Source organism: Vitis riparia, chromosome 3 (assembly GCF_004353265.1).
Source record: "Vitis riparia cultivar Riparia Gloire de Montpellier isolate 1030 chromosome 3, EGFV_Vit.rip_1.0, whole genome shotgun sequence".
Taxonomy (NCBI): domain Eukaryota; kingdom Viridiplantae; phylum Streptophyta; class Magnoliopsida; order Vitales; family Vitaceae; genus Vitis; species Vitis riparia.
In genome coordinates, this window is record NC_048433.1 from 10,268,469 (window position 1) to 10,286,183 (window position 17,715).

Consider the following 17,715-nt stretch of genomic DNA (forward strand, 5'->3'; position numbering starts at 1 on the left):
GCTTAAGTCCGTATAAGGACTTCTTCAATTTGCACACTTTCCCAACTCCAAAACTTTCTTCAAAACCTGGTGGAGGACTCATGAACACTTCCTCCTCTAGGTCTCCATTAAGAAAGGCATTTTTAACATCCAATTGGTGTAAGGGCCAATTGGAATTTACTGTAAGGGACAACAAAACTCTAATCGAGTTTATTTTAGCTACGGGGACGAAAGTCTCTTGGTAGTCTATCCCATAGGTTTGAGTAAAACCCTTTGCAACAAGTCTGGTTTTGTATCTCTCAACACTTCCATCTGTTTTACTCTTTATTGTAAACACCCATTTGCACCCTACAACTTTTTTTTCCCTTGGTAAATCTACAACCTCCCAAGTGTCATTCTTTTTTAAGGCACTCATTTCCTCAAACACTGCCAATTTCCAACTCGGTTCATCTAGTGCTTCTTGAATATTTCTTGGTACCACAAGTTTTGAAATATTTGTAGTGAATGCTCTATAGTTGTTAGAAAGGTTACTATAGGAGATATATTTGGCAATGGGGTGTTTAGTGCAGGCTTGGGTTCCCTTTCTAAGAGCAATAGGGAGATCAAGGTCAAGGTCTTGTGCAGGAACAATTGGGGTTAATCCTAAACCGGGTTCGAGTGCAGATATTTCTGGACTTGGACCAAAGTGTGATGGTAAACTTAGATCAGTAACAGAAGAAGAAGAAGCATGTATATGAGTAGGAATAGAAGGAGGGTTACCTGAGACATTTAGAGAGCCATTGCCCAGGGCTTTCGGTTGACCATGTGCTGGGATGATCGGTTGGTCTTTACTTCTTCCAGGGACTTTTTTCCTTGAATAAACCACAAGCTTAAGATTGTTTCTATATTTTTTCATTCGTAGTATTTCTTCTTCTGACAGACCAATTTCAGATTCAGATTCAGTAAGCTTAGTTTCCTTATTTTCTTTTTCAAGAGAGATATCAAGAATTACAGTAGGCAAAGGTTCAACAATTTCCCAAAAATTTGGTTCCACTAATTTCCCCCCCTTAAGTAAATTTTTGGTAAAATATGGGACATTTTCCATAAAGGAAACATCCACAGTTGTGTAAAAACGTTTTGTAAGGGGATTAAAACATTTGTAGCCCTTTTTATTAGGAGTATATCCTATAAAAACACATTTTTTTGCTTTTGGGTCTAACTTAGATCTTAACCTTTTTGGAATGTGTACATATGCAGTACAACCAAATATTTTCAAAGGTAATTCAAAATTAATTCGAGATTCTGGAAATACCTTTTTCAAGCACTCCAAAGGAGTGGTATACTGCAAAATTTTTGTAGGCATCCTGTTGATTAGATATGAAGCAGTTAGTATGGCATCCCTCCATAAGTATTTTGGAATATTCATGTAAAACATCATAACCCGTGCTACTTCTAACAAGTGTTTATTTTTACGTTCAGCTATTCCATTCTGTTCAGGGGTATCAGAACACGAGGATTGATATAAAATTCCGTTCTCATTTGAAAAGGTTTCCAAAACTTTATTAAAAGTACTCGATCCCATTATCAGATCTCAAAATACTGATTTTTGTTTGAAATTGGTTTTCAATCATTCTGTAAAATTCTTTAAAAATCCTTTCGACTTCAGATTTTTCCCTCATTAAATATACCCAACAAAGACATGTATGGTTGTCTATAAAGGTCACAAACCATTTTTTTTTCTGAAATTGTGGCTACTTTTGAAGGTCCCCAAACATCACTGTGAAAAAGATAAAATGGTTTTAATGTATAGTAGGGTTTTGGAATGTAAGTTTTTCGTTGGCTCTTTGCCAATAAACAACTTTCACATTGAAATGATAAAGGATCAACCTTTTGAAATTACACTAGAAATAAATGTTTTAAATAAGAGAAACTAGGATGGCCTATCTGCAATGCCAAACCATTATTTGGTCACGAACAGAAAGAGAACTAATACTACTTAGTCCTTGAGCAATTTTATTACTAGGTAAATTATCCTCGAAATAATAGAGACCATTGATCATCCTAGCACTGCCAATCGTCTTCCCCAAGATCTGGTCCTGAAAAATACAATGGGATTCATAGAAGATAACACAACAATTAGAATCTCTAGATAATTTGCTAACAGACAAGAGATTACAAGTAAGTTTAGGAACATGGAGAATAGATTTAAGATCTATTCCCTAAGAGATTTTTATTAGACATTTTCCTGCAATAGGTGAGAAATTACCATCAGCTATCCGAACCTTTTTATTTCTAGGACACGGTGAATAAGATTCAAACATGTTTGAGGAATTGGTCATGTGGTCGGATGCTCTAGAATCGATTATCCATGGAGTAGATTTAAAATGACAAGATAGAGCATATAATTCATTACCTGTGTGTGCCAAAGAAACACTAGAAGTACCGGATGTCAAGTTGGATTTCAGCAGTGCAAGAAGATGCTCCCCTTATCGTATCTCACCAAGTTTGAGGGTTAATTCAAAGATTTGTGATTGATTCCCTAAATCAGAATACATCTAATTTACATTCTCCCAAAGCTCTTGTGCTGTTGGATAGCACATGTAATTAGAGTTAATGTCTTCTTCCATAGAATTCACAAGCCATGTCATCACCATGGAATTCTCAGCATCCCATATAGCATAGTTTGGATCATCCACTGCAGGAGCCTTCTTTTCACCCGTCAGGTAGCCCAACTTTCCACGTCATCTGATGTACATCCGAACTGATTGAGACCATCTCAGAAAGTTGTCACCATTCAAGCGAATCGTGGTGATTTGGATAGAGTGAGATTCCAAGGTGGTAGGACTGATTTTTGAAGAATCAGTAATGATGGGATTGTTCAGAGAAGGTTGAGGAACAGTAGTGGACTCGTTTGAAATATCCGACATGGTTTCAAGGAATAGGGATTGAAAGAGAGGAAGAAGGAGGATTTCGGCAAGCAAATTGCTAGCTCTGATACCAAGTTGAAGAATAGGTGTGGAGGTGGTGGTAGTATTGGGCCACCAAGGAACTACTGTGGAGCACTGAAAACGAACTTAAAGACATGTGTTAAAGGGACAAAATTGAGGGTCTACAAATATGCCCATCTTCGGCATAGATCACGAGTGTAGAGAATGCGAGTAGAAACGCGAGTAATGAGCGGAATGAAGTGAACTATACCGAAGAACTAAAGAAGGACCAAAGATTTTGTCCTAGCACATGAAAAGAGTAAGCTCGGAACACGGGGATGCAATCACAAAGATGGAATAACTTTAGGTCGTGAGCTCAAGGCTCTACACAGAAAGAATACTCTAGGTCATAAATGGAAAATCGACTCTGGGTCGAGAGAGCTCTGGGCTCTAAATGGAAAAGAAATGACTTTGGGTCATAAATGAAAAATGACTCTAGGTCGAGAGCTCTGAGCTCTAAATGGAAAATCAACTCTGGGTTGGGAGCTCAGGGCTCTAAATGGAAAAGAAATGACTCTGGGTCATAAATGGAAAATCGACTTTAGGTCGAGAGCTCTAGGCTCTAAATGGAAAAGAAATGACTCTGGGTCATAAATGAAAAATGACTCTGGGTCGAGAGCTCTGGGCTCTAAATGGAGAAAAAATGACTCTGGGTCATGAATGGAAAACGACTCTGGGTCGAGAGCTCTGAGCTCTAGATGAAAGAAATGACTCTGGGTCATAAATGGGAAAAAATGACTTTGGGTCGAGAGCTCTGGGCTTTAAATGAAAGAAATGACTCTGGGTCATAAATGAAAAATGACTCTGGGTTGAGAGCTCTGGGCTCTAAATAGAATGACTCTGGGTCAAAATGGAAAATGACTCTGGGTCGAGAGCTCTGGGCTCTAACTAGGAAAGAATGACTCTGGGTCAAAATGGAAAATGACTCTGGGTCGATGAATAGCTCAGGGCTATGAGCTCCGGGCTCTATAAAGAATGACTCTGGGTCGAAATGGAAAATGACTCTGGGTCGAGAGCTCTGGGCTCTAAATAAATAGCCGATCAGGATACTTTCCGACTCAAGGTGTCGGGTCGAGGCCACTCACAAGTGGCTGGAATGATGAAAATGAAACATCTCAGGGATGTGAATGATGCAAATGACTCCGGGTTGTGAGCTCTGGGCTCTAACTAGGAAAGAATGACTCTGGGTCAAAATGGAAAATGACTCTGGGTCGATGAATAACTCAGGGCTATGAGCTCTGGGCTCTATAACTGATCGGCTAGAAGGAGAATGCGATACGCAAACTCCAGGTCAAACCACTCATGGGCGACCAAATGATGAAAGCTCAGCTAAGAGCTGGAAAGACTCCGGGTCTATAGGAAATGATAGCTCAGGGCTAACGGGCTCAGGGCCTAAGGGAAAAAAGGATAGCTCAGGGCTATAAGACTCAGGGTCTAGAAGGAATGGATAGCTCATGGCTACGAGGCTCAGGGCCTAGAAGGGAATAATAGAGAAGACCAACTCGAAAGTGGACATGAAATAAATTGGCTCAAAGCCATATACTTGAAATGTCAAGGGTCGGACTACTGAAACCAAGAAGGGAAATATGCCCCAGTATCCAGGGTGCTCACACTGCTGAAACAACTAGTAAATCAATCATCTGCTAGAATCAATGGGTCAGAAACTGACGCATCGTGACAAACCTCTGTAAAGTCTAAACTGAAGAAACCCTCTATGTCTGAAAAGCTGCTCTGTCGATGAATCTCAAAAGGTAAATCTCAAAGCATGTATATCGTGGCTCATCTAAAAGCAAATCTCAAAGTTCCCAAAATGGTGCTCATCCGGATAACTCAATATGAAAGGTAACAATGGCGGAAACAAATCTATCTCATGAACATTTGGCTAAAGAATCCACCCGTGCTCCTCGGGTGAAACCTGATGCGATCCATCTCTATCTCAACAAATCCATGTAGGGAGGCCCTGATACAGTCGATCGTCGGAAGCCCTGGGCTAGTACTCAATCTAAAACCAAACTGGCCACTGTCTCAATCTCAAGGATACTCAAAGAACATGGGGGAAATATGCCCCAGTATAAGATCTGATGTCAAAGTCGTAAGGCGAACAATAAACAATGATCATCCATCCTTGTACCGTATACAATAACAGATAAGAATCTCAGAGGAAGGGGGGAATATGCCCCAGTGTGAATATTTGACGCACAATCAAAAGGATGAATCCAACATCATCAATCAACTGTCCTCAGCTCAACAATAATCCGCTAAGAAGTCAGAATGATGTATCGACCAATGCCTCAAGGGAGACACTCTAAATCTAATCTCAAATGAATAGCCAAAATGATGAGGAACGTGGTAATCTCAAAAGTAGAAACACGTCTCTGATGAATCCCTGACTGAATCTGATAGGAATCTGGTAACCTCAAAATGGGGGAAATATGCCCCAGTATGCCTGATCTGTACACTGCACTGAAAACTGCCTCCAACTCAGTAATAATCCACTAGTCTATCTCAGAAGTACTCCGCGAATGGAACCACTAGGGGCTCAACGATGCTCCACTAGAACTGATATAGTCTCAACATCCCTCACTAGGGATCCCTGATCGGTGAAAATACCCAGACTCAAAGAAAGTGCTCCACTAGGGGCTCATCTCAACCAAAAGAAAGGGGAATATGCCCCAGTATGGATATCTAATGCACAACCAAGGGATGAATCCAATATCCTCAATGAACTGTCTCCAAACCCAAAAAAAATCCATCAAACATCAATATGCCAAGCAAGAGAGAGACCAAATGTTTCCAAAAGTATTCTCCATAAAAGAGGACATGGTAACGACCATACTTCAACCAATCTACAAAAAACCTGTCCAAGTGAAGACTGTCAAAGATAACGTCTGATCTCGTGGCCTCAGGGTGGTCTTAAGACACGGGACGTAACGTAGGCCAAGGTGATAGGGTGAAAGAAATGAAGGGAAACTAGGCTCAAATACCCAATGATCAAACCCGTACCCTCGTGTACAAGATGTAATGCATAGAAAAAATCTCATGAGCCATGGACCTAAAGGTAACTAAAGGAAATGTCGATGGCGAAATGAGAGAAGAATGAGTAGTCAAACCATCAATGAAATATGTGAATGATGTGAAAAAGGTATCAAATCAGTAATGGGTGTCAACATGTAGGGAATGGATAAAAGGTGGAACAAAGATCTGGAAAGAGGTAATGGGATACAAAATGAAGCAATGAGAAAGTGGAATGAGTGATGATCAACCCATGTTAGTACAATAAAGGAAAGTCATATCACCAATGATGGAATGGTGGGTAAGACAATGATCCGGAGACCCTAGTAAAAGGTCGCTCATCTCTCATACCTAATACATATCAACCATGATCCGATAAGCATAGGATACCATAAAACTCTCATATGAACCCTCAACACTCCAAATGCATAACAAGAGCGGCTCAAGGAGTGAAAAACTCATAAAAACTCACAAAAACCCATAATGACAAATATACCCAATAAATGAACCTCAAAAGGTGGCATAAATGCCCAATGGAACGAGATACCATACATGAGCATATCATTGCGCTTTTCTTTTCTTTTTTCTTTTTTTTTTTTTTTTTTTTTTTGCGCATGCTCTGATCATCAATAAATCAAACTCCAATGGGAAAAATATAAGAAATGAACAAACTCTCTCAAATCACTAGTGAATACATGAACCCCATCCCATGAGATAACCTCTCAAACCAAAATCTCCGAATCAATGTCAAATGATGGAATGAATATAGTGATATGACTGCCCTCTTTGCACTAAGAGGTGAAGAATCATCAACCCAAGGAAGAGAATAGATAAGATGAAGCAAATAATGATAGAGACTAGAAAGAGAATGAATATATGGTGATAATAAAATAGAACAAGTAGGGTGATAAGAGGATGGTAACAAAATGAGAAGATAGACCTATAAGTCTAAAGCTCATGAGACTTTCCTAGCAAAGCATGCATATACATCAAAGGGCCCCAACCCAGGTATAGAAATGGTAATCAAAGCTATAAGAAAGAAATAAGGCTATAACATACCATGTGAGGCTCAATGGGCTAGCAACGGTCTAATATATAGAGGTGATAAAGTATGAGGCTAACCGAAATGATAACCACCCATCCTGCGACCACGGTCTCAAACATAATACTTCTTTAGCTGATCCACGTTGGTAGGCTCTGAAAATTGGTTTCCATCTAAGTCAGTCAACCATGCAGCCCCTTCTGGAGTCAACTCTCGGATAACATAAGGCCCACTCCAACTAGGTCTAAACTTTCCTCTAGGGTCTCCAATCAAACCTCTGAGAATCCTCAAAACTAAGTCCCCTTTTTGCAATGGTCTAGGCTTAACCCGTTTCTTGAAGGCACGAGCCATCTTTCTCTGATAGGCCTGAACATGATCTGCCGCTCTCAATCTCCTCTCATCTAAAAGGTTAAGCTGATCAAATCGAGCTTGAGCCCACTCTGTCTCAGAAATCTGCTGCTCAAGGGCTACTCTCAATGAACCCATCTCTGTCTCAACTGGCAAAACAGCCTCCATACCATACACTAGAGAGTAAGGCGTAGCTCCTGTAGAAGTACGAAAAGATGTACGATATGCCCACAATGCAAAAGGAAGCTTCTCTGACCAATCTCGAGAAGTCTCAACCATTTTCCTCAAATCCTCTTAATATTTTGTTTGCAGCCTCTACTGCCCCGTTGGTCTGTGGCCTATATGCTGAAGATCTATGATGTCGGATGGCATACTTCTGCAACAAAGCATCTACCTCAGCTCGGAAGTGCACCCCTCTGTCAGAAATCAACTCATGAGGAACCCCATAACAGCAGATGATGTGTGATCTAATAAAACTAGCAACCCTAGCAGATGTCAACCTCGCATATGATGCGGCTTCCACCCACTTGGTGAAATAATCTATGGCAACTAGGATGAACTCATGACCACTGGAAGATTTTGGTGAAACCTTCCCAATAATATCAATACCCCATACTGAAAATGGCCATGGCGAGGTCAAAGCGTGTAACTCTGATGGCGGTGCATGAATGAGATCACCATGAATCTGACACTCTAGGCATTTCTGGACAAACTGACAACAATCTGTCTCCATAGTCAACCAGAAGTAGCCCGTCCTCATAATCTTACGGGCTAGCATGTGTCCTCCCATATGCGGACCACAAACTCCTGAATGAACCTCTCTCATCACTCGATCTGCAGAGGCTCGATCTAAACATAATAGAAGCATACCATCAACTGATCGTCTGTATAAGGTATCCCCACAAATCACAAATCTAGTGGCCAAATTCCTCAGTGCTCTCCTATCCTTGGCAGTGGCTACCTCAGGGTATGTGCCAGATCTAAGAAACCGATAAATGTCATGATACCAAGGTAGATCATCCTGGACCTCTGTTTCTCCAATCAAACAACAGTAGGCGGGTGCAGACCTCAACTCAATCAACAGCGGACGGATAACTACATCAATCGGAATGTCCACAGAAGAAGCTAGGGTAGCTAAGGCGTCGGCAAACCGGTTTTGCGCTCTAAGTAGATGAACATATCTCAAGTCATCAAATCTTGCAACCAGCAACTCCAAATAGGCGTGATATGGCCTAAGCTTCACATCCCTAGTCTTCCAATCCCCCTGAATCTGTCTAAGTACCAGATTGGAGTCACCAAATACCTCCATTTGTCTAATGTCAAGCTCCAATGCAGTCTCTAAACCAAGGATACAAGCCTCATACTCAACTATGTTATTCGTGGCAGGATGTCAATCAGAAAATGCCAAACGAACGGACCTCGGAATATGATCACCTTGAGGGGATACCAACAGAACACCTATCCCATACCCTGACTGATTGGCTGCACCATCGAAGTACATGCGCCATCCTGATAAGCTGGTCATAGCAACAAACTCCTCATCTGGAAAATCATCATCAACTGGTCTATCCTCAGATGTCGGTAGTGAGGCTAAGTGATCGGCGACAATACTTCCCTTAATAGACTTCTGAGAAACATACTGGATATCAAACTCTGTCAAAAGTACGAGCCATCTCATCAGTCTACCAGTCAATGCAGGTCTATCAAATAAGTATCTCAATGGATCTAGGCGGGATATCAAATGCACTGAGTACTCTGTCATGTAATGTCTCAATCTCCTGGTAGCCCAAACTAGTGCTAAGCAAAGGCGCTCAATCATTACATATTTCACTTCATATTCTAGCATCCTCTTACTCAAATAGTAGATAGCCCGTTCTTTCCCTGAGTCATCAATCTGAGCTAACATACATCCCAAAGCCATGTCTGAAACTGACAAATATAGAAGGAGTGGACGTCCTGGCGTAGGAGGCACTAAAACAGGAGGAGAAAGCAAATACCCCTTTATCTTCTCAAATGCAAGCTGACAATCATCATTCCAAACTGTTGGCTGGTTCTTCCTTAAAAGACGAAAGATGGGCTCACATATGTCTGTCAATCTGGCTATGAAACGGCTAATATACTGTAATCTGCCCAGAAAACCTCTAATCTCTTTCTCAGTCTTTGGTGCAGGCATGTCAAGTATGGCTTTGATTTTATCTGGGTCGACCTCTATGCCCCGCTCACTGACCATATGTCCCAATAACTTCCCAGAAGTCACTCCAAAGGTGCACTTCTTAGGATTCAACCTCAATCTAAACTTCTGGATCCTCTCAAAGAATCTCTCTAGAGCCTCTAGGTGATCTGCTCTGCCTTGGGATTTCACAATCATATCATCCACATAAACTTCAACATCCCTATGCATCATGTCATGAAACAAAGTAGTAGCGGCCCTCTGATAAGTGGCTCCTGCGTTCTTCAACCCAAATGGCATAACCTTATAACAGTAGGTACCCCACTTAGTAATAAAGGCTGTCTTCTCCATATCCTCTGGAGCCATCAAAATCTGATTATACCCTGAAAACCCATCCATGAAAGACAACATCGAATGGCCTGCAGTACTATCAACTAACAAATCAATATTGGGAGAGGGAAGTCGTCTTTAGGACTGGCTTTATTAAGATCTCTGAAGTCCACACAAACTCTAACTTTGCCGTCCTTTTTGGGTACTGGACGACATTAGCCAACCACTTTGGATACTCAACCATTGATATGAATCCAACACTGAGTTGTTTCTGAATCTCCTCTTTCACCTGCAAACTCCAACGTGGATGTAATCGTCTCAATTTCTGCTTAACTGGTCTGGCATGTGGTAGGATAGGCAAGTGGTGCTGAACTATAGAGGATCAAGACCAGGCATGTCCTCATAAGACCATGCAAAAACATCCAAGTATGCCCTGAGTAAATGAATAAGTCTATCTTTCTCATCTGTAGATAGGGTGAACCAATCTTCAGCTCTCTAGGCTGATCCTCTGTGCCAAAATCAACAGTCTCAACATCCCCTGTAGCAGGTGAAACTCTCTCATCCACGGATCAAGGTCATGATCAGAAGAGTCCCTATCCGAATCGGGCCATGCAACCTCATCATTTATATCAAATATCTGTGAAGTGGGTGAGTGGGGTGCAGATATAGAGGTACTATCGCAAGAGACAGGCGAATACTCAAAAATGCCCAAATCCATAAATGAAACAATAGAAACATCGTCAGAGCGGGAGACAAATCCCGATAAAACATCAAAAGAAAGAGGTGGGTCCACAAGGTCGGACGCTCCCTCAACTGGGCTAACAATGCCCTCAAACAAGCTACTATCATCCTCTGGAAGCTCTGGAACAGGAAGAGTCTGAGTCTCCTCAAAAACCTCAATGGTAGACACCCCAAACATATCAAATGCTGAAACAGGCTGAAGTTGAACAATGCTGGTAATCTGGCTCATGGTCATCATGTCCATCTCATCTCGGTACTCATCATGGGAAACAACTCCATCAATCATCTCAGTAGAATCAACCATCACCCCATCACCAATGATCTCCTCTGGAAAGCATAGAGACAACATGCTAGCTCGATCTGGAGACGTGGGAGTAATCGTCAAAGGGAAAGAAGAGTCGGGAGCCCCATCACTCAACTGTAGCTGGTGAAATAGATGCTGAAGATCGGTCTCTCTATCTGTATGAACCACACTATCAATCTCCTCTAGACGAGGTCGAGTCTCTGATCCTCTGACAAAGTAGTCAGCCAAACTCATCCTATAGGGTCGAATAGGATAATCAAATGGTGTGCGGGATAAACGGGCTCTCACCCTCTCCTTGCGCAGCCGCGCCATGTGACGATAATCGGCCTCAGTAGGGATAAATCCAAGTCCAAATGTCGTATCATGGTCAATGGCAGCTATGAACTCGCTCGGTCCCTGCTGACGTCGTCCTAACCCCATGCCAGGTAGAAAGGTCATGCCCCTCATCATATCAAGGACCACTGTGCTACTGTGCTGATCAAATGACATAGCCACAAAGTCTCTACAAAAATCCTCAATCTCGAGAGTCTGTATCTCATCAAAAGTAAACCCAGTCAAAAGTAGGTCGTCCTCACTGTGACTGATCTGAAGCACTGGCTCGGATGAGGCAAACATATCTTTAGGAGACTGTACCGTGATGACCTGCCCGTCATGTATAAACTTCACCTTCTGATGAAGGGAAAATGGAATAGCCCCGGCCCTGTGAATCCATGGTCGACCCAAAAGCAGGTTAAAGGACGTGGGAATCCTCAAAACCTGGAATAGGATGGGAAATGTAGCCGGACCAATCAACAACTTTATCATCAAAGTACCCATGACCTCCCTCTTAATACTATCATATGCTCTAACTGTCTGTGTAGAGGGACCGAAGTCTGAAGGTGCATAACCAAGGGCAATAGCAGTAGCCAATGGGCAAACGTTCAAGACCGAGCCATTGTCCAATAGGATAGATGGAACTCTGTGGCCTGAACAACCAACCGTAATACATAGAGGGCATGTATGGTCTGAACCCTCTGGTGGTAAGTCATCATCTGAAAATACAATGCAAGTGGCCCTGCCAGCCGTCATCATATGAATCAATCCATCTGGAGTGGTGGTAGTCTCTACTCTGATCTGACTCAAGGCTCGAATCAAAGCATCTCTATGAGTACTGGATGATGCTAACAAACTCCAAATAGATATGCGGGCCTGTGTACTCCGTAACTGCCTCAGTATCTCGTCATCCTCTCTCCTGACCTCCTCATGAGAAGCTGTGCTATCAAATGGCCTAGCTACTAGAGGTGGGGGCTGAGCTACTCTCCCACTACGGGTCACAATCTGTACATCTCTCCCCTCCAAATCATCATCATCTGGTCGTAGGATAAATGGGACTGGCAGGCCCTGACGTGCTATAGCCAACGGTGCAGTAGGAGTCAACTCGAATGGTATCCAATCTGAAATCAAACTGAACGGAGTAGAAGTCTGAGAACCCACTGTGGCAACCTCATAACTATCATCCAAAACAATCGGCTCTAGTAATCCATCATCCCAACTCATCATGTGTATGCTGTCATCCTCTACAAAATCTATGTGATGTATGCCGCCCGGGGGTGGTGGTACTGCATGCGTAGAGTGAGCCGGTAAAGGGTTCGTGGTTACACTTGGCTGCCCCAAGTTAACCAGACCCTTATCTATCAAGTCCTGTATAGCATGTCTCAAAGCAGTGCAATGGTCCGTGTCATGCCCTGGACCCTGATGGTAGGAACAATGCAGATCCATCCTGAAGCGCGGTGGCACGGGTTGAGGTACAGGCCTAGGTGCCAACTGAGTCAACAAACCACCATCTACGAGCTTTTGGAAAGCTCGACTCAAAGGCATACCTAGATGGGAGAACTGTCGCATCGGCCTCTGTACAAGAGGAATAGTAGTCTGTGGGGCTCGGGCCGAGGGTATAAAGTAGGAGGCCTCTCAGAGACCTGTGCAGTAAAAACAGGCTCTGGGGTCTGGTGTAGGTATGTAGGAGCCATGGGTCTGGGCGGTCTATACTGAACATAACGCTGTGGGTAATAGGCTCCTGAAGTCCGCCCAAATGTCTGATAGCGCCTGGGAGATCTCGATCCTGCTGAACTGATAGTACCCACATCTCCTGGTCTCTGTCCTCCTAAGAGCTTCTTCCCCTTTGGATCAGAAGGGGAAGACTCGGGCCACAATCCTCTAGCAATGCCCTCCTCTATACCGTACAGGGCCTGTACCAAGGATCCAAAATCCGTGTGAGGAAATCCCATCAAATGTCTGGCAAATCTAGGCTGTAAGCTCCTCAGAATCATACTAATCTGGTCCTTCTCCGAAGGACGATCAACAATCTGGGCAATCTTCTCCCTCCATCGGGAGATAAATGAAGTGACTGACTCCTCCGGCCTCTGTCTCAAAGCCTCCAACTCTCTCCTCGAAACATCAATGACAGTGTTAAATGCAAACTGTCTCAAAAACTCCTGGGCTAAGTCATCCCAAGTCCTACGGCGTGATACCTCCAATGAAGCGAACCAACGTTGTGCAGCGCCACTCAACGACATAGGGAAAAGCATAACCATCTGGGCCTCATCCAGTCTGTGGGCCCTCATAACTGTACTATAGAGTCTCAAATGAATGCGAGGGCATCCTATGCCTGTGTATCTCTCAATCTCAGGCATCCTGAACTTGGCCGGTAAACTGGCTACCGGTGCTCCATCAAAATCATCCCAACTGATAGCTCCCTCTGAAGTCCTCATCTGTCTCAACTTCTGCTCAAGTTTATCCATACGAGCATGTGGGTCCTCTGAGATCGGAGTAGGGACTATGGCAGGAGGTGGTGCAACCTCAGTCTGACTATGCAGAGTAAAAGGTATAGTCTGTGGTGCTGGCTGACTGTGTGGAGGTGGTGGTGGTACTGTGGTATCAAACTGGATATCCTCCTGAATTGGACCTGTTGGGCTTGCTGCCCATCTATCCTCTGGCCAAGGCTAGCTATAGCCTCCTGGATCGAAGCCATGGCCGCAGCAAACTGGTCAACGGTAACTATCTGAGAATCCATATCCCCCTGATCTGATCTCTGGTCTAACTGGTCTGATGCTCTGGTCAATCTGCCTCCAACTCTAATCCACGAAGGCGAACCCAGACTGGTCACGATAAACTCTCCTACAAATATGGAAATACTGGATAAGGTGCGGTACAAAAGCGACTCTGTATGAATCAAGTGCGTAGAAGCAAAGCCCAAATATACTCAATCTGATACCCTCCCCTGATTACACCAAAAGGAGACTAAGGAAGGGATAACCAAATCCAATTGTGACTAAGGCAGCTCTGAAGGTCCACAGATGCACCCACGTGTAGGAATGAAATCTTAATTGGGTCTAGGCTAACCTACAAGGTTAAGGCGGCTCTATAAGATAAAATGGGTGGGTCAAAGGATCCTTAGCAGAAGCGATCGTACCCTCCGGCGGTACGCAACCCTCTGCACGCCTCCAAGGAGACGGGGTGCTTCCATGCAAGGTGGTCATCACCTCCACACATGCACTTCCTCGCGTTCCCAGGGGTTTCTTAAGGGTGAAGACTCTCCCATCTCTCAACACTCAAGGATAATCTAAAGTGTACAATGAAGGATGTGGGTGCATCCGAAAAACCTAAGACTAATGTGAGATAGTGAATGAAGACAAGCAATCATTCGAACATGCAAGAGAAAGGGTTTTCATGCAACAAGCAGTCATGCGAAGCAGATAAATATCAAACAATCCAAGTCCTATCTAGCATATGTGAGAGTGAATCATGCTAAAGTGAACAAACAGTTAAGTGATCACATCAAACAGTCATGCGAATCAAATAAATATCAAACAAACAAAGTCTTATCTAATATATGTGAGAGTGAATCATGCTAAGTGAGCAAAACAATCAAGTGATCATCCAAGGCAAATCAAACATGTTAAGATAGCAAACCAAATAAGCAAGCAAGTCAAATCACCTTGCCTAAAAAGAGGTACCCACTAATCGACCAATTAAACGCCACATTTTCCTTAAATAGTGTTCAAGTTTGATCCTCGAGATCCCCAGTGGAGTCGCCAATTTGTGGAGGTGGTGGTAGTACTGGGCCACCAAGGAACTACTGTGGAGCACTGAAAACGAACTTAAAGACATGTGTTAAAGGGACAAAATTGAGGGTCTACAATAGGGTTTCACGGGAATAATATTCTTTCATTGAGATTATTCTTTTATAGAGTTTACAGCATATACAAATCCTTCAAATTAGGAAACTAAATCACTAATTAAAAGGAAAGAATAACTCCTAACAATTGCTTTCCTAAAATACAAAGATTGACAACTAATAAATAATTTACAACTTTACAAAGTTATTTCTTTCCATATTAGTTTCGGTTTTCCAACATTCACATTTTTCCCATTGAATACTTTTCATGTTTCTGCCATATTTGAAATTGCTGACAGGATTTTGCCTGTTGTTATGACTAGAAGTCTAGGCATATTTTTCTGCAAGGTTCTTGATTCTACTTTTGAAGCAATAGAGTTTGAATTAAGATTTGAATTTAGCTTGATGCATCATGGATGGATGTTTTTAGAAAGAAATTAATGGCATGGATTCTATGCAATTTTTTCTTAAATGTTAAGAAACCTTTCAATTGTGTGTAGTTAGGAACCGATCTCTTTCAATGGTGTAAATTATTATTGAGCCATTTCAATTACTTCTAAATTTCTAATTGTGTGCTATTTTTCTTTTTCAAGCTTTTGCCTCCACTAATGTTATTAATGTAATCTTTTCTAGCTTCTATTGCCTATTGGTTTATACCTGCATGTGTTCATCTGTTTCAGGTTACCTCATGCGGTTTGTTGTAGCCGCAAATCTTCTTGGACTTCCTGCCATTTCTGTTCCTGTAAGCTCTACAAATCTTTTCCTGCCAGGCTACAGTTACATGGTTATATCCTGTATATGTTTCTTCATATACTCTCAATACCATATGAATTTAAGCTAAAGAAATCCTATCTTCATGTTGTAAAATGGAAATGTGACCAAGACTGACTCCTCCCAATCTTCTCTTTTGCATTTGGCAAAAATGGTCCATAGAATTGAAGAGAAGAAATTCAAAAATGAAAATTGCTAATCGTCTTGATTATTTATTTACTAGGTATGAAAGAGAAATGCTATTAGTTGTAAAGAAGAAGGGTAACGGAAAGGATGAGATATTGTTTGGATAGAAACAAAAAAGCAAATAATACCCAGCCCCCCAAATAACTCTAACTAAAGCAAACACATGCAACTTCAGCAAACAGGCTACTCTTCAATCTGAGGGAATTTGGCTGGTAGGGAAGCATGCAATTTTTGGGTCACTGAAGTCCAGAAGGATCTCAAGAAGAAGATCTTGTCTCCCTGCACAGTAAAGAGGACTACCCTTAAAAGTTTTGGAATCCTTTTTCTTGATTGGAAAATATGTGCTGAAAAAAAAAATTCTGGAGTCTTTCCTTTGAAAATATATCTGAAATTTTGAACTGGATTTATAAAGGCCCTATTTCCTAATCTGCCACAATGTCCTTTTAGCAAGTGCCCACTAATTATGCTTACCAGACCACATAAATTCTGTTGCTAGAAAACCCCAATAAGAGCTTTGGTCATGCCACCAAACTGCCTATCCCTCTTTTCCCTTCTGTTTACTATTATTCATTTCATGTACAGTTTGAAACCCAGTTTTACTAGCTCACTAGTGATGCTGGTATCATGGAATTTATGTCTCTCTGCATGGCAATTTTTCAAATCTAATGACACTTGCCTCGTGTATTCTGTTGTCTTCACAACTCTATATAGTTTTTCATCTCATTTCTTATTAGCTCTAGTATTCTTCTTAGTTTATTTCTGATTTATGATTAAAGATCAAACCAGGACCATTCTCACACTTCAATCATTCTGATGACTACATGATCATCTTTTCTTTGTTTTTTTGCTTATCGTTTCCTCAATATTCAGGTTGGTTACGATAAACAAGGACTTCCAATAGGCTTACAACTCATAGGCCGGCCATGGGGCGAAGCTTCAATTTTGCGATTGGCTTCTGCAGTGGAGGTATCGATTCTCACTTCCCTCTTCACTTCATAAAATAAATAAAAAACAAAAAGGAACAAAAGCAAATGAGAAGATCATGCTTATAGTTCATGTCAACTTCTCATAATTTGTTCACAATAGTCTACTGCATCAACAGCATAAATCACTGGGTTTCGCTTTTTTCAGGAACTCTGTGGTGAGCCTAAGAAGAAGCCTGCACAATTTTATGATATCTTGAAAGTGAAATAGGAATCTGCCTGCCTATGACAATTGGTTTCTCCATTTCAGCTCCCTCTCTGCATACTTTGAAACGTCTTTTATTGCTTAATAAATGTTGTCATAAGAAGCTACTATGCTTATTTAAACAATCCCTGTTTGAAACAATCACTTGTTTGTTATCTTATTTCCATTGGGATGGTTAAACCATTTGGATCTAATATATGTATATACATTGGGATACTCTTCAGAAATTGAAAAAAAAAGTTAAAAGTGTATGAATTGATGGAGGGTATAATATATTAAAGACCCTTCTGGATAACTTTCCTAATAGGGTATAATATATTGAAAAAAAATGAAATTTCAATAGGGATTTTGAACTCTTGATCTTATGTTTAAGGGAAAAGTATGTTTTTTACTGCACTATATCCCATTATCTCTCTTTTTTTGCCCCTTGAAATAATTCTTCTATTTATGCCTCTCTTAGAGCACATCCCTAGCTTCATCATTGGTGGCAATGGCCACCTAAGACTATGATCAACTTGATGGATC

General features: G+C 41.8%; 1 protein-coding gene across 1 annotated transcript in view; it reads left to right on the forward strand.

Annotated features, from left to right (window-relative positions):
- Positions 1 to 17,494, forward strand: part of LOC117911320 (fatty acid amide hydrolase) — a 30,718-nt gene extending 13,224 nt beyond the window's left edge. Inside the window, exons 19-21 of the mRNA XM_034825640.1 lie at positions 15,726 to 15,787; positions 16,873 to 16,968; positions 17,134 to 17,494. Of these exons, the coding sequence (XP_034681531.1) occupies positions 15,726 to 15,787; positions 16,873 to 16,968; positions 17,134 to 17,196 (221 nt within the window). The 3' untranslated portion in view covers positions 17,197 to 17,494. The remainder of the gene's footprint in view (positions 1 to 15,725; positions 15,788 to 16,872; positions 16,969 to 17,133) is intronic.
- The last annotated feature ends 221 nt before the right edge of the window (positions 17,495 to 17,715 follow it).